General features: G+C 37.7%; 1 protein-coding gene across 2 annotated transcripts in view; it reads right to left on the reverse strand.

Annotated features, from left to right (window-relative positions):
• The window catches only part of LOC135195003 (1-phosphatidylinositol 4,5-bisphosphate phosphodiesterase epsilon-1-like), an 81,104-nt gene extending 70,941 nt beyond the window's left edge, over positions 1 to 10,163 (reverse strand). For both annotated transcript variants that reach the window (XM_064221276.1, XM_064221275.1), the window contains exon 1: positions 10,014 to 10,163. In XM_064221276.1, the coding sequence (XP_064077346.1) occupies positions 10,014 to 10,031 (18 nt within the window). In that variant the 5' untranslated portion in view covers positions 10,032 to 10,163. The remainder of the gene's footprint in view (positions 1 to 10,013) is intronic.
• Between the last annotated feature and the right edge of the window lie 17,307 nt (positions 10,164 to 27,470).

Genomic DNA, 27,470 nt, shown 5'->3' on the forward strand with positions numbered 1-27,470 from the left:
CTGTACAGAGAGCTTTCCTGAATATGTTCGATTTCCCGTTACAATCTTTGCAAATTTATCTTTAAATATAGTATGTACGTACATGCATACATAACTGTGGATCGGTTTCTCCATTTCAAGACTTATGCTACAATGATAATGATTATGATTATGATTATTATTATTATTATTATTATTATTATTATTATTATTATTATTATTATAAAAGCACTAAAACTTTCAACAGACAAGAAAAAATATTAAGTAAAACACGATGTTGTTACCATTTTTATACAAGAACTGTAGAATTCGATCACCTTCAGCAAGGCTTCCAATTACATTTATTTTGTTTAAAAATACATATTCCACCGAAAATAAACAGGGTCGATACTAAATCAAAATCACCACTAGGATGCGCTTGAAAAATAATCAAATACATTTATGACATATAAGTGAACGAAACGTTCTGGAATCCATTATTATTTAAAAATATTATCAGGAACACTTAACATATGCTTTTCCAACCTTACCTAAGATGATACGAAGCGTTCAGCTTCAAGAAGTATTCACAGCAGATCAGGCATATACAAAGCGGCACTCAGCGACCACATTCAAGGTACGTCATTTTCTAACTCACTTTCAAAACACACGGACGTGCAGTAACAATGACATTTAAACATTTCCCTTATCGATGTCACCTTCACAGGGAAGCGACTACTGTTTGCAATACCTGCCTCACCTTGCAAGCAACATCAAATCACATTGCTGGGAAGTGGATAACACAGAACAAATATTATCATGTGAGATACAATTCGGTTTTCAAAATGGTCTTAATTAACAGAGATTGACGGTCATTTTCCAGCCGCGTGAACACTGACGGGTACAAAACAACATCCAATGACACCAAATTCCTCTCGACACTGCCAATCAACTTTCAAAGCACTCCGAACATTTCCGATTCTCCTCGCCGAATACCAAGCAGCAGCAACCCCGTCCAAGAAAGCTCTTTCCAAGAAACCCCGGCGGAACCACACACAAAACGAGAGAGCGAGAGCGGCACCGGTGCCTTCGTCAGCGCCACCTTCATCGTCACCACTGCTGCTGCTGCTCGTCACCGAAAGCAGCCGACGACGGCCAGGAGGACCTGCCCCAACAAGCATTCCCAGAGGGTCTACCAGTAGGTCTACTAGAGCCTCTACAGCCTCCTCCTCTAGACCAAGGCCCCACGGCCATCGAATCTGAGGAGGAAGAGGCGGCAGGCTAGAGCCGCTGGTTCATCTTATTCGATGGTTTTGGCTGCGCGTTCCTCCTCCCTCCTCAGCTTCTTCGTTTTGGCATATGGTAAACAATAGCACTCGCCATTATATGCCCGAATTAGCAACTCTTCTCATCAACATGAGGGTGCCAGCAACCACTTGCTGACTGTCAACCCCATTACTGGGGATGGGAGGGAGGAGGCCGGTATGGGGTGGGGGTGAGGGGAAGGGGATGGGAAGGGCGATTATAGGAAAGAAAACGTGTATAAAGTAGGGGGTGGAATGAAACAAGGCAGAATGATGAATGGGGGGTCTAAGGGGGAGGAGGAGGGGGCAGGAAGTAGGCAGAGGAAAGTTGTGATATGAAAGATGAAAATAGAACAACAAAAGATCAGAGAGAGAGAGAGATGAGAGAGAGACGAGAGAGAGAGAGAGAGAGAGAGAGACATATGAAATTCGGAACAGATTTAAAAAAAACCTGCACACAGATGTTCTCTACTCAATGGCGTAAATACTAATGGACGTGACACGCCTGGTGGAGCCAGCATTGGACGGGGTGCCGGGGGGCGGGGAAGAGAGGAAGGATGGCAGTATGTACTGAAACGTTGTCTATCTTGATATAGTTGACAAATAATAGGATAACATACATACATACATACATACATACATACATACATACATTCATATATATATATATATATATATATATATATATATATATATATATATATATAAGTCATACCACATTACCGTGATTCATATACATATATCGAGCTAAAATGTCCTTTAATATCTAATTCGCTCTACCTCGGAATTAATATATTTTCATATATGCTTAACCGAAGGGGAATTTTTTCTCGATAATAGATTTACCTGTACTTGGGCGCGAACGCAGGTACATTATAAATCCTGGAACGTCAGTGGAAGCTATACCACCCAACCCCGAACCGTGGTGGTTGGGTGGTATAGCTTCCCAACTGACGTTCCTGGATTTATAATGTACCTGCGTTCGCGCCCAAGTACAGGTAAATCTATTATCGAGAAAAAATTCCCCTTCGGTTAGCATATATGAAAATATATAATTCCGAGGTAGAGGCGAATTAGATATTAAAGGACATTGTAGCTCGATATATATAATATATATATTATATTATATATATATATAATAATATAATATATATATATATTAATACCTAGAATATATAATTGCATCCACCGCCAAACTACGGAAACGGGATGGTACGAAGGACAGACCCATTATGTCATCCGAATATGGAACGTCCGTAATTCTCCTCCTTACGATATCGCTTCAACTCCCCATTTTCTTTGTAAAGGTTCATTCCAGTTCCTGTTCGTTAGTTTGTTGGTGTTTTTACGTTCCATGGAAACCAGTGGTTATTCAGCAACAGGACCAACGGCTTTACGCTACTTCCGAACCACGTCGAGAGTGAACTTCTATCACCAGAAATACACATCTCTAACACCTTAATGGAATGCCGGAGAATCGAACTCGCGGCAGGCCAACACCATACGATCACGCCACTAAGGGGCTTTATCCCAGTTCTAAATGATTTTCTGGTTACGACTCATGTCCTTTTACCGCACGGATCGTACGAAAGTAATGAATATTATCTTCATGTCTAATTTTTTTCTCTCTCATATAAATATATGTATTATATATATATATAATATATATATATATGCGTATATATATATATATATATATAATATATATATATATATAAATAATTTATACATCATCGTGTTTCATATAAATTAGTCGAGCTACAAATGTCCTTTAATATCTGATTCGCTCTACCTCGGAATTGATATATTTCCATATATATAAACCGAAGGGGAATTTTTTAGTCGATAATAATTTCGTCCTCTGTGGGATCGAACCACAGTCCGGCAGACAGGGCCGAATCAAGACGACAGTAACGTTATCGATTCAACTAAAAAATTCCCCTCCGGTTTACATATATGAAAATATATTAAATTCCGAGGTATAGCGATAGGTTTTGTAGCTCGAATAATATATATATATATATATATATATATATATATATATATATATATATATATATATATATATATATATGTGTGTGTGTGTGTGTGTGTGCGTGTTCCACAGAAAGACTAACACAACAAAAAACTCTCAGTTCGAATGGTAACACTTCAAACCTGTTTGCCTGTGAAAATGTACAGGTGGTTAAGTGACAAGAATATGCAAATGGCACATCCAGGTGTGGCATACCGACGTTGGTGTTTGTGTGCGTGTTATTTGACTCGGCAACGTCACTGAAGTCCTGATTTCTCGTCTGTCCGCTGGTTCGACTCCACGTGAGGACGCAATTATTATTAACTAAAAAAAATCCCCTTTGGTTAACATATATGAAAAAAATATATTAATTCCAAAGTACAGTGAACTGGATATTAAAGGACATTTGTAGCTTAATGTATATGCACATATATATAATCTCCGATTATCAATACGTCTTTCGGGATGTGGCTGCCAGCCCCATGCCCTAACCCCATCCTGGCTGCAACCCATCACAGTCGACTAACCACCACGTGCATAGATACAATTTTTTTTTTAAGAAACTGGGTTCAACCGGTCCTCCCCCCCTTCCCCCTATGTGATAAATGAAAGGTTAATTGATGACTTATAAAATCCCTGTGCTCTGTTCATTAGACGTAACAACTCCATTTCGTTTCTTTTTTATATTCATTAAAATGTCGTTTCGAATTGAAATCACGCATTAACACTCATAATACATGTATATATGTATATATACACACATATATCGTTAAAATTAATCTAACCCAATACCTTTACAAACTCAAGAACAAGAAACCCCAAAATGGCATAATATTTATTTCTCGTCATTTAAAAAACTCCGCGAAAGAAAGAGATGAATAAACAACAGGTATATCTTAAAACCCAAACATTTCTCAGGTACCCAGACTACCAATTTTCTCTGTTCGGTGCCCTGTATGGGCATGCCGTCAGAACTTTCTCTAAATGGGTATGATTGTCTGGAGCCATTAGCGCTGGCATTTAGGATGTTGCAGGAGGTCTAGCATTCAACGGACCAGTTTGTGGATTAACTAACTAAAAAAGAAAAATTACACTGAAATGAAGTTTTATAAATATACTTACCAAGTAATTACTTCGCTGATTTGGTAAGTACTCGGTAAGTTACTTTTGTAAAAAGGATATTTTTTATAATAAAAAATTCAAGTTATAAAAATATGCTTACCAAGTAATTACTTGGCTGATTTAGTGATTACTTGGGGTAAGTTACTTTTGTAAAGAAGATATTTTTATAATAAAATGAAATTTTTATAAATATAGTTACCAAGTAATTACTTAGCTGATTTGGTAATTACTTGGTAAGTTACTTTTGTAAAAATGATATTTTTATAATAAGATGAAGTTTTTATAAATATACTTACCAAGCTGATTTAGTAATTACTTGTGGGGTTACTTTTGTAAAATTGATATTTTTATAATAAAATGAAGTTTTTATAAATATACTTAGCAAGTAATTACTTAGGTGATTTAGTAATTACTTGTGGAGTTACTTTTGTAAAAATTATATTTTTATAATAAAATGAAGTTTTTATAAATATACTTACCAAGTAATTACTTACCTGATTTAGAAATTACTTGGGAATTTACTTTTATAAAAAGGACATCTTTATAATAAAATGAAGTTTTTATAAATATACTTACCAAGTAATTAGTAACTAAATCAGCTAAGTAATTACTTGCTAATTTACTTTTGTGAAACAATTCAAGATAGATTTCAATATATCTTATTTTCTTGACTGTTAGATAGGGCAAATTTTCTGGAATTTTAAAGAAATTATTTCCCAAAGATCACTGAATTACTAAAACAAAATACTCCATTTTGTTCACGATCACAGTATGAGGTAATACAAGAGAGAATAGAATATAGAATTTAGGCCAAGGTCCAAGCGTTGGGACTTATGAGGTCATTCAGCGCTGAAACGGAAACTGACAGGTTAAATGTGTGAAAGTTGCACAATGATATAATTGATAAGGGAGGGTCGATAGCAAGATTGAAGAAAGAGAATATAAACGGAGGTACAGTAAAAGGAATGAAAGGGGTTGCAGCTAGGGACCGAAGGGACGCTGCAAAGAAGCATTAGTAATGCCTACAGTGCATCCCTTGAGGTGCACTTACGGAACTACCCCCCTATATGGAATAATTGTTAGGAGAAGGTGGACAGTATGATGGAAGAAAAAGAATATGAACGGAGGTACAGTAATAGGAACGAAAGGGGCTGCAACTAGGGGTCGATGGGACGCTGCAAAGAACCTTAAGTAATGCCTACAGGGCACTGCATGCGGTGCACTGACGGCACTACTCCTGGCACTAAGAAACAAAAGTATTTCATGCTTGAGTATATCTCCGTTTCGAGGCTAAATTTAGAGATGATGTCTAAATTCAGAGAAGTGCATGAACATCGTACATAACGTCAGCAATTATACGCTGCTATAAATTCATCTCCAAAACATGTCTTAGATTTATTTACAGGAACCCAAAGCCTTCGTGCAGCTATACGATACTTCAGAATCTGCGCTCTGATGATCTTTTTAAGATCTTTTATAATAATAAGTGTTTGACGGCATAAACTACAGAGCTTTACCTCTGACTTCACGTCTTTGAAAAAAATATTTTTTTCATGTCCACAACAGAATTTCTTCACCGTCAATTACAGGATTATGTAGCAAGATAACACTGCTATAGTAGATTCACATCAACCGTTCATCTAATGTCTAGGCCGGTCACTTACGACGCTCCTGATTGGCTGTTGATAAGCCAACCACAGGGCTGTATGTATGTTCCACTCTCCTGAGGGATAAGTCTTTCAAAAGTACCCCTCAGTAGAGTTGGAACACACACCTGCCTATGTGAAGTCTCTCGAGAGAGTGAGAGTTTCCAGCCTCGTGGTTGGCTTTTCAACAGCCAATCAGGAGCGTCGTAAGAGACTGGCCTAGACATTAGATGCACGGTTGAAGTGAATCTAGTTATAGTAAACACTCTCCCAGGTGCTTGTCATTCCCTCTGAGTGTCTTATCTAGGGAAAATTCTAGACGACAGAAATATTACTAACGCAGTGACAGGAAATGCCAATTCTCGCACAGATGCTACTATCTGACAGGTTAAGGCAGTGGTTCCCAACCTTTGCACTTAGAGGAACCCCTGATACAATTTTTTCTCATCCCAAGGAACCCCAATATATATATATATATATATATATATAATATATATATATATATATATATATATATATATATAGAAAAGGATACAGGTGGACAGCTAATCAGTCGATATATGACGATCAGAGGGCAGTGGAAACAGGCTGGTACATAAAACAACTCTATTTGTGCCGACGTTTCAAGACAAGTCTCATTTTCCAGGCTGTAAATAAAAAGGAATAAATCTTGTAAATTATAAAAACAGATTTTTGTATAATTTGTTTGTTTTTATAATTTACAAGATTTATTCCTTTGTATTTACAGCCTGGAAAATGAGACTTGTCTTGAAACGTCGGCACAAATAAAGTTGTTTTTATGTACCAGCCTGTTTCCACTGCCCTCTGATCTTTATACATATATATTTTTATATATATATACACACACGTAATTAAGCATTTGTAATAATTACCTTTAGTAAAACTGAGGAAAAAAACTCGCACGATATGTTACGATAAAATAAATGATAGGCCTACGGTTTCTCACGGCATGTTTAACGAAGAGAAACATAATACTTATAAATAACAAATAATTGAATAAAACAAGAACTCTCACGGAACCCCTGGCGATCGTTCGCGGAACCCTAAGGTTCCGTGGAACCCCGGTTGAGGATGGCTGGGTTAAGCCTTGAGGAAATGCTTGTATCGAGAAGGCACATTTCGAACAACGCTAGATTCGATTCATGAGGGAGAGAGGACATTATTTCTTTTATTTTTTAAACCTTGTATACTCGCCTATTAGCCTAAGCAAAGAATCGGGAACCTGGTGTATACAGCAGTTAAAAGCAGGAGAGCCTCGCGGAGGTAATTATCGGTGCCATATGGATGTAATCATGATTTACGATCGCATATAATTATAAAGTTATCTCCCCCAATAAACCTTTTTCTAAGTCTTATCCTCCTTAACGAGCTTCAAAGCATACGTCAGCAGTGCTCTGCTCATGGGTATAAATCAATTCGCCCTCGCTCTGTTGTTTGAGGGTACAAAGTACTTTTCAGGCGGGTAGCTTCCATCCAAAGTTTTACTCTTAGTTGGGCCAATAGGATATTTACATATACGTAGCATTAAAGATATAAAACCCCTAAGGGAAGTACCAGAATTGCTTTACTTCATATATTTAATCAATATGACCACTGAAAGTGAATAACATTTTTGTCCATATGTATATATGTAAATATATATTAACCCTCATACGACTGGGACACTACTTTCTTCCTAACACCTGACAATTCTGTATCAGCTGCTTAATTCATATTTCCAAGAGGTATCAGTTTAAAACTCCTATTTAAACCAATTCAGTAACTGCAGGAAGACTTTTTCTTTCCATTTCTATCCACAGAAAGCACAAACAATACAGAAATGCACGTCTTGAACTATTCTGTTTCAATTACTATCTATTTTTTTTAATAACTTGAGCAAAGCAAGTTTTATCACATCATGCAGTAACTGTACAATGACATTTGGTGCACGAGATGAGCAGGAAATCATTAAATATTCCAATATGAAAAAAAAAAAAAAATTCTATCGATCATACGCAATGTCCTCGATCACTTCGGGCTTGTGATCCAAATTAAGACAAAATTATCGAAGTACAGAATCAAGGGCAAAAACAGAAGATATGGTAGGCAAGTACAAACAAGTAAAAAATCAATCGAGTTTTCTGTTCAGCGTATAATTAACGCCACCGAAAATAGATCTATCATTCGGTGGTATCGGTATAAGCCCTTTGAGCCACGGCCCGTGAAAATTTCAGCCTGTTGCCAGACGCACGATCATGACTAACTTTACTCTTAAGTAAAATAAAAACTACTGAGGCTCGAGGGTTGTAATTTGGCATGTTTGATGATTGGACGATGGATGATCGGCATAACAATTTGCAGCCCTCTAGCCTCAGTAGTTTCTAAGATCTGAGGGAAGACAGAAAAAGCCATCTCAATAGTTTTCTTTTACAGTCACCTAAAAGGGAAATGAACTACCATACGCTGAATCGGTAATGCTGTCGTAACATTAAATCATTTATAAAATATACACCGCTGACAGTACTCAACATGTTATTTCTTTGTTTGTTTCTTTGTATGGTGCTTTTACGTTGCATGGAACCAGTGGTTATTCATCAACGGGACCAACGGCTTCACGTGACTTCCGAACCGCGTCGAGAGTGAACTTCTATCACCAGTACATGTTATTCCATTTCGTTTCATTTTAAGTCAATAGGTTATGGTAAGTTGTCGTTGGAGATTAAGCTGGCCTTATGCCAGCACGGGCTCATGCTCATAGAGCAGCCCGTAGATATGGGAAGATGAAAATTTAAGCCCATTTAATCCTTCATTTCTAATCAAACGACACACTGCTGCAACACTTTTCAAAGCATTTAAAGCGCTCGAACAGGCGATCGGGATTTTTTTTTTTTTTGCTTTCCTATACATATTCCTCTAACGAACTTGTCAATATCAATATGACATCTAATTAAAACTCATAACTTACGAATTTAAGATAAGAAAAGGCATTAACTTGATTGCACAATTATTGCAAAATCAAAACTATATATCTAAAACCATTAAAGCAAGTCTACTGAATCTAATCCTCGAAACTATAAACATAATAAAAATGTAATATTCTACTGCTTAAAAATGATTACACTGGTGTCGAAAAACTTGAATATTATCCTTTCAATGAGACGCATACCTTCACCTACGTCACAAGTCAGGTGTCAGAAGTTAATGTAACCGAATAAGGCCAAAGTTCAGCGCCCTAGTTTTTAAATGTGTGGAATATTCCTTGTCCAAGGATATTTGTTTTTTTTACGTTGCATGGAACCAGTGGTTATTCAGCAACGGGACCAACGGCTTTACGTGACTTCCAAACCACGTCGAGAGTGAACTTCTATCACCATAATTACACATCTCTTAAATCTCATTGGAATGCCCAAGAATCGACGATATTTTAAGCTCCTTCTTCCATACAGTCTACAAAACTGACTTGTAACATCACCAATACGAGTTGTACAAACATTTGCTGATGATTTCCTTTAATAATCCTTGACCCACTACAAGTTTCCACCATCACGTGTCATAAAATCCACGTGTATAATTCTTAAGATTTGCCTGAACCAAAAAAAAAAAATGAACTGAAGATCGGACTTAATATGGGTAAGTCTCTAGGAGGATAAATTACGAATAATCAGTCAGTTAAATACTTACCATATCCACGCCATTCCGACAAGATTAACAAAACAAATAAATAATGATAATGTATATACATATATAATATATAGTCTATATACATACATACAAATATGTATATATATAATAAAATGTATGTATGCATGTATATACATATATATGTATATATAAATATATATATACACATATAAATATATAAATATATAGACATTTACAATACATATATATATATATATATATATATATATATATATATATATATATATATATATACAGATGAGACAGAAACAGTAGTATTACACTTACTTTGATAAGCCTGGCCATATTCTTCCCCCTCCAGTAGGTGGGGGGGAGGCAGCGCTGCAGAGCCAGCCCGGGCTGGCCGCCCTTCTTGTGGGGGTCCAGCGCGCCGTAGCAGCCTCGGAAGAGGTCCGCGGGCCCGCCCACGAAGCTCTCCGAGGCGGTATAGCCGCGGCCGCTCCTCTCTGCCGGCCGGAGCTGCTGCTCCCGCTGCCGGACATGCAGCCGCCGTGGGTGCCCGTGCCGGTGTTGGTGGTGTTGGTGGTGGTGGTGGAGAAGTCGTCATCGTCGTCGTCGAAGTGGTGGAGGAAGGAGGGGCGGCGGGAATGCGGGTGGTGATGGTGGTGGTGGTGGTGATGATGATGGGGCTGGGAAGTGTTCTGCTCTAAGGAGGACACGACCGGCACTGGTAGTTGGACGCCGTCCTGCAACGGGAAGGAAAATGCAAATTTTCATTATAGGTGGTATCTGGCAACTCTTTTGTTACTAAGTTGTATGATTTAGGGCTGATTTGCACTGCTTCGTACTTGATCACCTAGTCTTACGTAATAACCATACATGACAATACCCAAACAAATGTGCTTAAGTGTATGTATGTATGTATGTATGATGTATGTATGTATGTATATATATATATATATATATATATATATATAGATATATGATATAAAAGTACCAGATTCACTCCTTGACAAGGGTGGAAGTTAGTCCACCAAAATAGTCCTTAGCTTTAAAGCAGTGTTTAAAGGCATTTTATACTTGAGACGTATCCTGTTTTAACAGAAGAATTTATTTACACACACACAAATATAAATATATATACACGATAACAAAATATTAAGACGCAAAATTTGAATTAAATATATATATATATATATATATATAATATATATATATATATATATATATATTTTTTATATACACATATTACGTGTGACATTCAGATTGTGTGATCAAGTAAGGGCAGACCTTACAGTTACATATCCAATAACAAAGAAAATAGAAAGACTCTACAACAATATTTCTAAATTCTATATCATATCCTAAAATCTTAACAAAGCCATGAAATACGAAGAGGTATATAAAGCTTCTAAGACAGAAAGGAAGAGAGGTATATAAAAGACTCCCATATCCCATCATAAAGAACCCAGGTAATCATAAGATGCAGACAGGGCATAAGAACTTTCCTGAATAGAAGTATTAGTAGTCAATCTGGGTCAAGAAAACCATTAGGAAGCAAGGTTAAGAATCTATCCGCGAATTAATTCACCTCATTCACCAACAGATGTAAGAGAACAGAGTAAAAATGTAAGTTACATCATAGCACGGTTAGTATGGTTCAGGGACAGAGATTTAAATGAATAAAAAAAAGCAATACATTTTTTTTTTACTTATAAAGGCCAAAAAGTCTAAGAAAAAGGATAAAATAATTCATTTGCATTTTCCAATGTATGGTAATTGCTAGGTAGAGTACACCTACACAGTCCAATACAAAACAACAACAACAACTACTACTACTACTGACTACTCCTACTACTACGACTACTACTACTATCAGTACTTCTACTTCTAATATGAAATTTTACTTCACCATATATCTAATCGCTTTTTATGTACTACAATCCACTATCCAGGACCCTTTGCATGGATTAGTCCTACCCCTAGATTGATTTATCTTTTGAAGACAATATTTTGCATACCACTCAACTGAACTGATTTTCATCGAAAGCTGATAGTTCCTTTCATTTCCTCTAATTAGTCAACCTCGTGATTTTTCTCGAGACGTCAGTATCTTCCACATCAAAATGGGTTACGAGGCCAAGTTCAGGGCATCAGATACACAAGGCTGTTGCCTTTGTCATCTATTGCATGGCTTGCGAACCTTTTAGGTTTGTTCTCCAGTTTTTGTTTGTTTGTTTGTATGGTGATTTTACGTTGCATGGAACCAATGGTTATTCAGCAACGGGACCAACGGCTTTACGTGACTTCCGAACCACGTCGAGAGTGAACTTCTATCACCAGAAAAACACATCTCTGACCCGTCAATGGAATGGCCGAGAATCGAACTCACGAACACCAAAGTCGCAGGCCAAGACCAAACCGATCATGCCACTGAGGAGCTGTTCTCCAGTTGTTGAATCCTATTCAGCATTAAAACGACGGAAATCTTAACCTATTTTTCTCAAGTCTTGCCTATCTAATGTCGTATTGATAGTCTTTCGGTTGCCACAATCACTCTTTTGCTTAAAATCAGTCACTGAAATTGTATTAAGGCATTTGGTGCTTGGGTAATCAAGACGCTGCCCTTTCTGTTTCATGTTCAAGGGAGGAACAAGAGCAGAGAGAGAGAGAGAGAGAGAGAGAGAGAGAGAGAGAGAGAGAGAGAGAGAGAGAGAGAGAGAGAGAGAGAGAGAGAGAGAGAGAGAGAGAGAGAGAGAGATTCTTTCGTTCCTGTGGCTCAATATATAAGTATTCTTTGTCAGGGCTCCACCACCTTTACAGAGCAGTTACTTAGTATATTCTTGAGCAACTAAGATAATTCCGAAGGAGTGTGTGTTCGAGTTCATTTGCGCGTGTGCATGCGCACGTCATCACCCATCATATATATTATAGTCTCTTTGGAATCTGAAGTACCGATAGCCCTGAAGAAATCATCAAAATATAGCCATGTATAAAATGACTCCTTTTCAGTCAGGAATTTTCGGAGCAAAGCCCAATAGAACAGTCAACCTCATATCCCTTGTTATAGAACATAACAGAATATAGAATTTAGGTCAAAGGTCAAGTGCCGGGACCTAAGAGGTCATTTAGCGCTGATACGGAAACCGACAGTAGAGAGGACTAAAAGGTGTGACCTGAGGAAAACCCCAAAGCAGTGGCATTTGTTAGGAGGGGATGGAAAGTAAGATTGAAGGAAGAGAATATGAACGGAGGTACAATAAAAGGAATGAGAGGGGTTGCAGCAAGGGGCCGGAGGCACGCTGCCAAGAACCTTATGAAATGCATACAGTGCACTACCCCTCTCCCCCCCTTATGGGGATATGATTTATTATGCCCAAAATGGAAGAAAACGAGAATAAGGTCGAGTCTAATATGTACCGATACATTACTCAAAAAATAATTTGTAAAATATAAAACTGCTTTGTTTGAAAAGTTCGCATGAAGGTGAGGTTCCGCTGTTTCCATTTTTAATTTTTTTTATTCCAGCCACGACGATACTCTGAGAGAGAAATCACGTCTCTATGCTTTCACACTTGAATCATAATTTATTTACAGTTTCCTTGAATTTCCACGACAACAGTTAAATGGAGAGTTTCTTTCCTTTTCAAAATCTAATACAAAGCCCTTTTCTGAAAGGATATTCCGAGTACCTGTTTACACCTCTTGAGCACCAGAGGCTAATTGAACGAAAGCAGATGCTTCTATTCTATTAAATACTAACGCCAGTTACAAGAACAATATTTAAATACTCGTATCTGGAACATAATTTTATGATCCATGTGAAGATGGCTGGCAATCCTCGTGATCACTTTGTGTGTGTGAGAGAGAGAGAGAGAGAGAGAGAGAGAGGAGAGAGAGAGAGAGAGAGAGCCTGACTGACGATGGTTCAAACACACCATTAGGCTGAGTGAATGCAAATATGAAAGCCCTTTGGTCATTATTATTCAGAATTCATTTCCCGATTGATCTGAGAGAGAGAGAGAGAGAGAGAGAGAGAGAGAGAGAAGAGAACGACTCCTCGCCTCCATTCCTTTCTACAGCATTATTTCTCTTATATATTGTCAATTTCCGCTTCTTCTTCATTTATCGTCGTCTTCACTTCTCCCCATCATTTCTTTTCTACGCCTTGTGGTGTCCCCAGACGAATAACATTATTACCACCTCGCTCTTTCTGCTTCCTCTCCTTTTACTTTCCCCGCTTCCTTCTCACCTCTTTCGGAAAGCAAATTCTTCCATTAAACCCCCCCTACCCCTTACCCCACCCTCTCCTTCTACCTCTCCTCCCATGTTTATCCAATCACGTTCGTTACGTCTCATCTCCCGACACCTTTCCTCCACTTTCTCCTCCAGCGAGATTTCCTCCGAAATGTCTGTTGTTGTTGTGTGGCCAACAGCCCCCCACCCCACCCACCTTTTTTTGGACACGGGCGGGGTGGGTGCCGTGTCATCTCCTGCCTGACCTTTTTCTGATTGAGCCTCATAGGGAGAATTGATCGATCGGCGGTCAGAACGCCGTCGATATCAACTGTAATGTTAAGAAGGCGCAACATCGCATGCTTATAATACAAACATATACACACACAGACATATACGCAGACGCATTTATAAATAAATAGATAAAGCATATAATATATATAATGTATACATTACACATACATACACATGTATCTATCTATCTACTATATATATATATATATATATATATATATATATATATATATATATATATATATATATATACACACACACACACACACCATCTATTATGTTGTAGAAGGGCACTAAAATTTGGAAAAAATTGAAAGTTTTCATTTAAGCTTTCGGAGGAGTATATCATTATATCCCTCTTTCTATAAATAAATAGATAAGTATCTAGTATCATGGATATAGATAACTTTAGATTATATATATGTAATATATAATATACATATATGATATAATATTTATATATATATACACATATATTTTAACAAGAACCATTTTTGGCACAATCTAACTCCATCGGCATTAAAAGTGAAATTCCAGACGTCGAAAATAAACGATGCAAGATTACGGAGGCACATATACACAAATTAACTAACAAATCAAATGAGAAATCTATTTATAAACGTGCAAATGTAACTAACGGTGGTTGGTGCGAGAGGAGACGAGTCACAATAATTGAAGGAAGGAAGGCAAATATATTTCTGCAAAATGTTTAGCAGGGAAGAAGTGTCTAGGACAGCGAAAGACGGCATGCAAGAGGGGGGCCGTTGCAAGCATGGGTGTTTTGGATAAGATGAAAAGATAAATGGAAGAAGCTGTTGAGATGAACCGTCTACACAGTCTGTGTGTAGGAATGGGATGAAAGGGTGTTGTAAAATGTGATAGATCAGAATTTTCTGAGGTGGTCTGACCGCGTAAGATAGAATTTGCGATGACAAGCTGGTGAAAAATAAGTCCAATCTGGAGGATGACGGAGGAAGGATGAGATAGATGGACCGAGATAGATAGATAGAGGTTTGTTGACCACAACATTTAGTTATTAACATTGCAAGCTCTTGAATGTGGTCCAACAAATGCACAGTGAAATTGTAAATGCAGTTAAATGAACAAAAACCTTATAACCATTTGAGCAGAACCTTAACTACTACAGCTTTCCTTGAAAAGCATAAAACAATTTATACTCTAGAAAAAAAAATGAGTGATAAATATATAGGAACGGACGAACCTGAATCCTACATTATTTCCCGTTGGGATTAAGTATATTTAAGTTTAACCAGACCCCTGAGCAGACTAATAGCTCTCTTAGGGCTGGCCTGAAGGATTAGATTTTTGTTTGCGTGGCTAGGAACCACCTGGTTACTTAGCAACGGGACCTGCCGCTTATTGTGGGATCCGAACCACATTATATCGAGAAATGAGTTTCTAATCACCAGAAATAAATTCCTCTGATTCCACATTGGCGGCAGCTGGGAGCGAACTCGGGCTACCAGATTGATAGGCTAGTGCGCAACCCACGCGTCCAATTAAGGAACTTTCCCGTTGAAAGAAGTGGAAGGAAGGAATAAGGTGTTAAAAAGAAAACCAATGGCACTAGAACAAAGTGAACAGCAAATGAACAACACCAAGACCACCCCAACAGACCAAACGGGTTCAAAACAGAGCCTGAGACTCGCTGTTGCTCCGCCCATCCAAGCCCCTGTCAATAAGACCTTTCAAATGAGGCATATATAATCTTGAAACGATGTTTCCCCTCGTTTTCAGAGGTTCCCCTCGTTTTCAGAGGTTCCCCTCATTTTCCGAGGTTTCTCCCTCGTTTTCGGAGGTTCCCCTCGTTTTCAGAGGTTCCCCTCGTTTCCAGGGGGTTCCCTCGTTTTCCGAGGTTTCTCCCTCGTTTTCAGAGGTTCCACTCGTTTTCCGAGGTTTCTCCCTCGTTTTCCGAGGTTTCTCCCTCGTTTTCGGAGGTTCCCCTCGTTTTCAGAGGTTCCCCTCGTTTCCAGGGGGTTCCCTCGTTTTCCGAGGTTTCTCCCTCGTTTTCAGAGGTTCCACTCGTTTCCGAGGTTTCTCCCTTGTTTTCCGAGGTTTCTCCCTCGTTTTCGGAGGTTCCCCTCGTTTTCAGAGGTTCCCCTCGTTTCCAGGGGGTTCCCTCGTTTTCCGAGGTTTCTCCCTCGTTTTCAGAGGTTCCACTCGTTTTCCGAGGTTTCTCCCTCGTTTTCCGAGGTTTCTCCCTCGTTTTCAGAGGTTCCCCTCGTTTTCAGAGGTTCCCCTCGTTTTCAGAGGTTCCCCTCGTTTCCAGGGGGTTCCCTCGTTTTCCGAGGTTTCTCCCTCGTTTTCAGAGGTTCCACTCGTTTTCCGAGGTTTCTCCCTCGTTTTCCGAGGTTCCCCTCGTTTTCAGAGGTTCCCCTCGTTTCCAGGGGGGTCCCCTCGTTTTCCGAGGTTTCCCTTGTTTTCTGAGGTTTCCCCTTCTTATAAGAAATTTCCCTCGTTTTCGAGGTTCCCTTCGTTTTCAGAGGGTTCCCCATCGTTTACGGAAATTTTCCCTGTTTTCCGAGGTTTTCCCAAATTTCCAGAGGTTTCCCTTCGTTTTCCCAGGTTTCCCCTCTTTTTTGAGACTCCCCTCGTTTTCCCCTGTTTCTCCTCGTTTTCGGAAGTTTTCCCTCGTTGTCAGAGGTTTCCCCTCATTTTCAGAGAGGTTTCCCCCTCATTTTCCGAGGTGCCCCCTCAATTCCCTAGGTTTTCACTCATTTTCAGAGGAATACCCCTCGTTTTCCGAGGTTTCCCCTCGTTTTCTACTTTGCCCAGCCCAAAATGCCGCGACTAAAAAAAAAAAAAAAAAAAAAAAAAAAAAAAAAAAAAAAAAAAAAAAAAAAAATAGTGAGGACGTTTTTATAAATGAGCTTTTCCTTCTGCTCAAGAGGAGTCGGAAATGAATTCTTAAAGTGATGGGACGGGACGCTTGGCAAACGACCACAATATGCCAGATTCTTTTATTTCTCGTAGTTCATCTTAAAGTCGCTGAAACTTTCAGGGAATAGCTGTCAGTTTCACCATAATAGGGGTGTCTACATACAAGTGTACAAACACACACAATACGAAGAAACATTAAAAAAAATAAGGTACAGATAATTCATCTAGAGAAATAATATACTAACATCAAGCTATAATTATCAAACAATTTCAAATACTGCCTACAGAAAAAGCTATACGATCCGCACATAACCACTACAGGTTTAAATCACTGAAACCACAAAGCAAGAACATTAAAAAGACACCCACAATCTTAATCATTACATAAACAGAAAGAAAATTGGAATGTCCTCCTATATCTAATTATCTAAAATGGATAAATAACTATCTTTAATGACCATAAATGGCTGAATTAAGTTACTTTAAGATGCTACAATTTATCCCTCACAAAAGCGTTAGCTTTCCTACTCAATGGGAAATAACTGTGAATTTTTCCTTATTTTCCCGCCACATGAGACACCTGAACACCAAAACTCCAGATTAGTCTGCTGTCCAGCAACCCAACTCCTTCAAATCAAAATGGCAACCATAAACAAGGCGTGATATGCGCTCCAGCTTACTCGGGGGCGCATGTAAAAATCCATTGTCAAATGGCGTACTGTTTCACAAGCGAAAATTAAAATAAATAAGCTATTATTTATTAGAAATAATTGTTCTGTGCTGTTTAACAAGGATATTACTTATTTTTTACATTTTTATTCTAATTAATAAATAATATCCTATCCTAAAATTCCTGTCTCTTTAACTCAACGCTAATGACCTTTTTCAGACCTTTTAAGGCTTTTCCATAGGGATTTCCTAACAACCCCCCCCCACAAGAACAGCCGCAAGAAGAGGAAAAACAACAAAGTAGTTTGCAGGCTTACTCCCAGAGTAATAAAAAATGAGAAATTAACCCAACGGAGAAGGGAGAGAGTAACTTTACGATACTACGCAAAAAAACTTATTTGAAAATTACTAAAATCTATATAAAAAAAATCTTACTCCTAAAGGTGAACCGGAGGAATAAGAATGTCCCCCCACACCCCCAGAAAAAACTATTGCAAATCATGAACCTCTAACGAGTCGTCCTTCCCTCTGCAAGTGGAAGGACAAAACCTCCCTAAGTAACGCGACAATTTAATTGACGCAGCGTAAATGACGAGACTTGGGTTGCTCTAACCACATTCAAACAGCAACTAAGTAATTGGAGCAGGCGGCGGAGGGCCATCATGTGGTATTGGAGCCAATTATACCGAGAGAAAGGACTGAATTATCCAGCAATCTGGAATTGCTGGAATATCATTAAATCGTGGCCACTTCAAAATATTCAAGCAGACCAATTAGATTGAATACACAAGCACAATAATACAAACAAACACACAAACAAACGAAAGTATATGATAAAAATGATCACGATAACCAGAAATTGTCTCTAAAGTCGGCCATGCAACCAAGATAAATGAGGTCGATGGTGAAATAAAAATAAAGACAAATAAAATCTTAAAAGAAACAAAATTCGCTTACGATAATGGGAAACTCAATCCCCTTCAAGGACAAATAAAATCAGGGTACGTATACGACCGGAGAGAGAGAGAGAGAGAGAGAGAGAGAGAGAGAGAGAGAGAGAGAGAGAGAGAGATTATGGTTGCTACAACTTGCGTCACAACAACCAGGTTATTGACGCCGTAATAAAATTAAATATAAAAATAAAAAACTCAAAGGTTTCAGAAAAAAAATATCTAAAGAAATACAAACCATATCCGTATATTCATATGAGAGAGAGAGAGAGAGAGAGAGAGAGAGAGAGAGAGAGAGAGAGAGAGAAATTAGGGGTGATAAAAACAAAGAAACGGAAAAACTGGATATAATATGAATAGACTATTTAGATTTCACAGGAGAGAGAGAGAAGAGAGAGAGAGAGGAAAGGAGAGAGAGAAGAGGGGGGTAGAGGGAGATAGAGAGAGCAGAGAGATAGGAGAGGGGTGAGGGGGGAGAGAGGGGAGAAGGGGAGAGGGGGGGGAAGAGGAACAATCGCGTAATGAGAAGATCAAACAACGACTTCCGGTCGTAACGAACGTCGTGCTTTGCGATTGCATAGTTAAGCCTCCGTGTATCATCAAAAGAATGGGGGAGACTTCAGCGCTAAACCTCGGCGGGCGTTAACTGGAATTTTCCCGATCGAGAGAGAGAGAGAGAGAGAGAGGAGAAGGAGGAAAGGAGGTCAGAGAGAGAGGGGGAGTAGGAGAGAGATTTGAGAAGAGAGAGAGTCTGCGGGGAAAACTGGATGACGTCTGGAACTGGAGAAACCTAAAAATAGTCCATTTTTCCCCCCAAAAAAAAGAGGTTTCAGTTGACCAAGGACATGTTTTGTTGATTCATCTACCCTATAAGAGGAGCAGCACTGAATAGGCTTGTACTGAAACTCTGCAGTAACACATATTTCCAACTATCTATTATCAGTAATACATACTAAAAAAATCATTATTCGTGGAATACAATGAATTTACATTATTGAAGAGACATAATTCCTAATTATTATTATCATCAGCAAAGCATACTTCAAAGCTTCAATAAATAACACTTCAAAATAATTGTATCTTAACTAAAACATGCTTTAAATAAGCGTTCTAAATATATATCACGTCTATCTTTATCAACAAAGCATATTATAGCTCATTATCAAGAAAACAGACATCAAAGTACCTTACCATAATTATATATAAACTTCAAAGTACCTTATCATAATTAAAATATGCTTCAAAGAATGTCTGAATAAACTTCAAAGTACCTTATCATAATTAAATATTCTTTAAAGAATGTCTAAATAAACTTCAAAGTAACTTATCATAATTAAATATGCTTTAAAGAATGTCTGAATAAACTTCAAAATACCTTATCATAACTGAATATACTTTAAAAGAATGTCTAAATAAACTTCAAAGTACCTTATCATAATTAAATATACTTTAAAGAATGTCTAAATAAACTTCAAAGTACCTTATCATAATTAAAATATGATCTAAAGAATGTCTAAATATATATATCACAGAAACACAGACACGCTGAGTAACCCATCCCTTGGGCATTGCCTCTGCCTCGCCTCGTTGTATCTGGAAAATTCTGGATTCCAGATATTTATGTCTTTATCAACAGAGCACTGGTTATAACCGGCGCTGAAGAACTCGGGCTTAAATCTGCTTCTGATGACGTCACACTTATTGGAATGACTATTTACGGAATTGGTGCCAGGAATTAGTTTGGAACATTTTCGTTTTGTCATTGCGGACCATCAGTGGTCTGGTTAGACTAGTACTCATTAATAATAATAAAATAATAATAATAATAATAATAATAATAATAATAATAATAATAATAATAATAATAATCCCATGAGTCAATAAAATGGGAATGTAAATCCAGGATAGTATGACAGTTTGATTCTTTTATCTAAAATATATATTCTAAATAAAATCAAAGTCATACTTCTGTGGATTTACATTCCCATTAATAATAATAATAATAATAATAATAATAATAATAATAATAATAATAATAATAATAATAATGGTAATAATAATTAATAAACTAATAACATCTAATAATAATAATAATAATAAATAATAATAATAATAATGGCATAAATTTTACTATATCAACGCTGCCTTGTATTATGTCAAAAAAATCTGAAAACCAATTTTTTTTTTCGAAAAATGTCTCGATTATTATTAGAATGCACCACAGCCTCCCTCATTTTGTTTTTACAACAACTACCTTCTCTTCCAAAACAAGAGGGCTTCATTTCTCCATTGCAGATAAAAGGAACGCGAATGTCTGTGCCCTTAGGATTGGCGACCAGCGATTAACTGGTAATGTATTTGACCAATCTAACGAGAATCTTGATAAAAAGAGACTTATAATCATGCTCTTGCTGGAGGGAATTTCTGATTGGAAAACGAGTTGCTTATTACGCTTGATATATCAAAGAAACAATTAATTTCGTGTACACGTTATCTCATATTTTCTTCTAAACCTAACGACGGTGAAATTAATGAAAATTAAAAGATTACGTCTCTTAATGTCTTCAAGTCAACATTTGGTATATTGCTACTTTATTTTTTCACATTATGCACTGAAACTTTAAAACAATGCAAGGGAATTTTAAAATACTACGTCTCTTAATGACTTTAATTCAATATTTGGTAAATTGCTAAAATATTTTTCATATTATGCACTGAAACTTTAAAACAATAACAATAACGATGGCTTATTAATCCTTAGTAAGGACTTAATATTACATTGTTCAAAGGGGGTAATTTCTGTGATAGTCAATTGAGGATGAAACACAGGCTAATAAGACATCGACTCCTTTATACAAACCATTAGCGTAATCATAGAAAAAGGTTTTGAAACAAGTCACGTAAAACACAGAAGCTAAAAACTGGGTAGATGAGTATTACCCAACATGACTGACAACAACAGTGGTCACACATAATGAAGGTGATAAATGCAGCAGTGAATAAAGTTTTAAAAAATCTACTTCGAAAGTAGGATCTTGAACAAGTATGACCGTTCATTTATCAGTCAAATTGAAAAAATAATTTTTTTTTTTTACTTTGTGTCTACATTTACGGAGTGATCTGTTTTAGTGGCGTCGCAACAACAAAGGTCAGCGACGCCGGACATACACACACGCACACACACACACACAAAACACACACATACACACAAGTAAAAAATGCGCCGAAATTTCTTCTTCGGCGCCAACGATTTTTCTGTACAGCCGCTACAGCGTACAATCAAAGCCACCGAAAATAGATCCATCATTCGGTGGTCTCGTTATAATGCTGTATGAGCCGCGTCCCATGAAACTTTAACCACTGTCCGGTGGTGAATAGAGTTGAATATAGAAATTAGGCCAAAGGCCAAGCACTGGGACCTATGAGGTCATTCAGCGCTGGAATGGAAATTGACAGTAAAAGGTTTGAAAGGCTTAACAGGAGAAAAACCTCGTAGGAGAGGGTGGAAATTAAGATGAAGAAAGAGAATATGAAAGGAGGTACAGTAAAATGAACGAAAGTGGTTGCAGCTAAGGGGCGAAGGCACGCTGCAAAGAACCTTAAGCAATGCCTACATTGCACTGCATGAGGTCTACTGACGGCATTACCATACTACGGGGCTGTCCGGTGGCGGCCTATCCTATACAGTTGTCAGAAGCACGATTATGGCTAACTTTAACCTTAAATAGAATAAAAACTACTGAGGCTACAGGGTTGCGATTTGGTATGTTTGATGGTTGGAGGGTGGATGATCAACATACCAATTTGCAGCCCTCTAGCCGCTGTAGTTCTTAAGATCTGCGGACGGAGACAAACCAGGCACAATCGTTTTCTTTTACAGAAAACTAAAAAGCTTCCATTCCACACTTTTTTTTTCATATAGCGGTGGTTTACAAAAGTTGAAGCAGCATACTTTTAAAAATTGGAAAAAGATACCATATGCAAATATCAATAATGATGACATCTATCATAACAGTTAAAAAAAAAAAACTTTGGTATTTGGAATACCCCCATGCATTCCACATACAACACAAAGAAATTGTGAAACTTTTTTTTTACAGCTGTAAAAATAAAAATAAAAAGAAGTTTTAATGACCTTGTCACATGTAGTTTGCAAATTCGGTCATGTCTTCGAAGGCTTATACAAGAAGGCTTATATAATCCATCATTCTTGTAGCCAAATCTTGTTGAAATACTTTAAAAGATAAAAATACACCATGACACAGAATGGTAAGAGTTAAAAGAGCAAAGGTCAATATTAATGAAGCAATTAGAAGTTCTGTTGCTTTTCATTACACAAACGGCATTAATAAAATAATAAGTTATTAATTGGTCAATTATGATATAAACATTATTCCGTAATATATACAACATCTCGAAAAACCATTTTAGTTTCCAAGCCTCGCATCGTAAATAATAAAATAATACGTTATTAACTACTCAATAATGATATAAACAATATTCCGTAATATATACAACATCTCAAAAAACCATTTTAGTTTCCAAGCCTCGCATCGTAAGTAAGCAATGACCCTTCTCATGCATAACAAGAGTAAGGATATGACCCACAACCTTTACAATCCTTTCTTGTAGACGATCACTTGGCCTAGCCTGGGACAATTTTATTTAATACCATTATAATAAAAAAATATTAGTACCCACAACCTGGCATATGGATCGCCAATATCGTATTGCCATTTTTTTTTTTTAGTACCACAACCGCATGGGAACAACAATTCCTGCCACCTGATTAGTTCGAAAGGAGAAGAACTCACCTGACTAAACGCCTGAGCGAGCAGGTGGCCCCATAGACAAGTCGCCCGGTCGACACATCTGTTTAACGCTCGTAACCACCTCCCCTACAATGCAGGTGGCTCTCCCGACGCACACCTGCTTCACACATGACAACACCTGACACGACACACAGTCGCAACTGTGCTTCTCTGCCTCGTCTTTGGTGCACCCCAGGACTCTAGTAGTCATCGGAATGTTTACAACTCGTTGACACAACGCCCAGCCTGACCTTCTCTGAGGTTACTTTTGTCTTCGATGATGGCGCTCGAGTTTTAGGTGCGCCTTTATCGCGTTTCCGCTTCTTATGATAAATCTTATTATGCTAAAGCGTTATCGGTGATATTACTCTGACTCTGATATATATCACGAAGCTCTCGTTACGACAGCACAAAACTTTTATGAAGATTATTTAGTTTTCTTCCTTTTTCAATTGACGAAGACAGCGAGGTCTGTTTATGGCAACTATCGAATTGGCACGTTTTCGCTACCTTAACTTTAATAAAACTGGCTTGTTCAATAACCTTTTCTAAACTGAGTTTGCCTACGAAAGATCACAGCCATCTCGTCCTAATGTAACAAAAAATTTCAGATTGAATGACACATCATCAATAAGACAGAGTTATCCAAGATCATATAATCCTGTTATTTCTAATGTATAAGTAACTATGTACAGCTTTCCAATAACGGTATTCAGCAATACTGAACCAAACTGAGAGATGATTCCGTCAGCTAAACTGATCTGAATGTAACTGCCCAATAAATTAATATGAATAAATAAGATTTCAGTGCACGTAAATACCTACACCTCATCCCCTATGCAGTGTATAATAATATTTACATTATACAAAAATGAAGTTCATACAGAAATACATAAAAGCTACCCTACAGTATATAAATATATACATACAGAAGACACAAATGTGTGTATTAAAAGTTTACCCTACCCTGGAGTATTAAGGAATTAACTACTGAAATAAGAGGACGAGGGAGTGCCCAGAAATGCCATATCCAGGTCATGTACCAGAGATCCTCCCAAACCCTTCCAGGTGTAGTCAACTCTTTTTAAAGTTTCCTGTACAACAGAGACGAAATATGAGAGTATACAGAGACGCAGAGGAAGCACCTTCTGTCAGTCAGTCAGGCAGTGCTTTCAGTGCTTCCGAACAGTGCCAGTGAGAGGGGAGAGAAAAAAAAAAATAAGGCAATTTATAGACGGTAGTATCTTCCAAGAGCAGAGGAGAGAGGGCGAGACAGACTTTCCTTAGAGCCTCAGAGCAAAGTGCGCATTGACACTGACCTTTCCGTTTTGCTGCGAGTGCGCGGCTGCTGAGAGGAAGCCCCCATGACTATTGGCATTGGCCGTGGCCAGGAGAGGGTGAGTGGAACTGGAGGGCGCTACCGAGTGGTGGTGGTGGTAGTGCTGCTGCTGCTGCTGCCCGGCAGAGAGGTGCGAGGGCGTGGAGTGGCTGTTGGCGACGCTGAAGCTGAAGGTGTGCTCGGGGGCGGGGGAGGCCGCCGATAGGCTGAAATGGGTAGGGTGGGGGGACAAGGCATGGGTGGGCGTAGGGGCGGGGGTCAGGTGGCCGTGGGTTGAGGAAGGGGCGAGAGTCTGGGCGGAGGACGGAGGATCTGGGGGCGCCCAATTTTCCTCGATTCTCAGCTGGATGCAGGCGAGGGAGGCGGCTTCTTCTTTGCTGCAAGCGAGTTCGCCGGAGACCACCAACTGCTGCAACTGCAAAAAGGAGAGAGAGAGAGAATGCGGTTAATCTCCACGAAGAGAACCTTTTATATAAAGAGCCATAAAATCTAATAATTCTATTGAGACGAAATCACCCAGTCAATCATCCTTGCAAGACCGTGGCACTGGGCGAGTCCAGTCAGTTGGCCAAGATCTTTGCATTGCACTGCAAAAAAACACATGAAATATTTAAATGAAATCTGGAACACTTAGATCAATGCATCATCCTTATAACATAGGTAAACAGACACAACTACTATAATGTCACCTTTTCCAATTTGCTTTAGTTTAAACTATCTCACCCTACACTCAAAATTTAACGGTTATTTCAGCATTTACGGCTGTGAAATAAATAAATAAAAAAAATGAATGCACAAGAGAAAGACATTTTCCATTTACAGAAAATAAAACTTAATTTGTCACCCACTGTAAAATGCAAACCATCGGAAAATAACGCAGAAAAAGAAAATCATATCCCTAAAAAATTACACAACTGTATAATATACAGCAACACAGATACATCTGTCAATTGCTAAAGGGCACTTTCACTAATTGGAGAGAGAGAGAGAGAGAGAGAGAGAGAGAGAGAGAGAGAGAGAGACCATCAAAATATAACATACATGACAAAAGCCATAGGACGTATTCTCACGAGAGAGAGAGAGAGAGAGAGAAGAGAGAGAGAGAGAGAGATAATCGCTATATACGTGTTTGACACCAACAAAGAAGTTGTTTAAGAAAAAGGACAATTTTATTGTTCCCAACGAGGACAAAGAATCCCCACCCCTCCATCTATCGAGGTGAGGTGGTCACCCTACCTCCTACCTACCTCCCTCCTTCCCTCCCCCTTTGTTCACTTAAATAGGGGGGTAGGGGTGGGGTAGTCTCTCCCCACTTAGCTTACTTATTTAGAGAGGGGGGTGTAGAGACTTAACTCACAACCGACTTCACTTATTTAATCAAAATTTGACAAACCGCAGACTGCCACTGTACATTTGAGGGTGCCACATGGCAATAATGGCCCTGTAGAAGGTTGCTCTAATAGTAATAATAATAAACTTTATTATTCACGAATAAAAGCAACAATATCTACACATAATAAAATTATATTAAAAGAATATTTCCCAAATACAGCAGCAATACTAAGAACAATAATAATAATAATAATAATAATAATATAATAATAATAATAATAATAATAATAATAATAATAATAATATAATAATAAACTATTATTTACGAATAAAAGTAACAATATCTATACATAACAATAAAATTATATTAAAAGAATATTTCCCAAATACAGCAGCAATACTAGTAATAATAATAATAATAATAATAATAATAATAATAATAATAATAATAATACTAAATTCTTAACGAACGGGCGCAACAGACCGACAAAATAACGATAATAGCAACAGTAGACACAAACAATAATAATAAAAATAATAATAACAATAATAATAATAATAATAATAATAATAATAATAATAATAATAATTATAATAGTAATACCAATAATAACAAGTCAATTAGGACGTCAAAGGACATTGTTACGCAACCAATAATTTACGAAGGACAAAGAAAATGACACGAATGTCCTCGGGGAGATCTGCTACTTATACACGAAATTAAAATAATCCATTAGTCCTCACCATTACAATAAGACACGTCAATTTTGCCCCCAAGTGCCATTCAACATCCAACACATGAAGAGCATTATCATGATTACTACTAGCAAAGGATGCAGAATAAGAAGTCACACTAGCGCGCGCGCACACACACACACACACACGCGCGCGCACAAAGTGTCTTTATGTCTCTGGCAGCGTTCTACAGCTGGGAACGACGTAACAAATAAGTTCTATTATATAAAGAGACGTTTAGCATTTATGTATATAAAAAAAAAATCTCAAAACCGCAGAAAGGTATCTTTATAAACATTGAACTTTCTAAAGAGAAGCACACTTCCAGGTATAAAACTTTTCCTTCATAAACAGATATGTTGTAATTTTTGAAACGATTAAGTAATAATAAAAACGATAGTGTTTAGAAAATGATAAGTTATTTCTTTTAGAAAAATATACGGTAAACCTTAGAGAAATCTTAAAATGAATAAGTAATTTTTTCGAACGTGTTCATCCAGAATAAGTGTCAAAAATT

The sequence above is a fragment of the Macrobrachium nipponense genome, chromosome 15, assembly GCF_015104395.2.
Source record: "Macrobrachium nipponense isolate FS-2020 chromosome 15, ASM1510439v2, whole genome shotgun sequence".
Lineage (NCBI taxonomy): Eukaryota > Metazoa > Arthropoda > Malacostraca > Decapoda > Palaemonidae > Macrobrachium > Macrobrachium nipponense.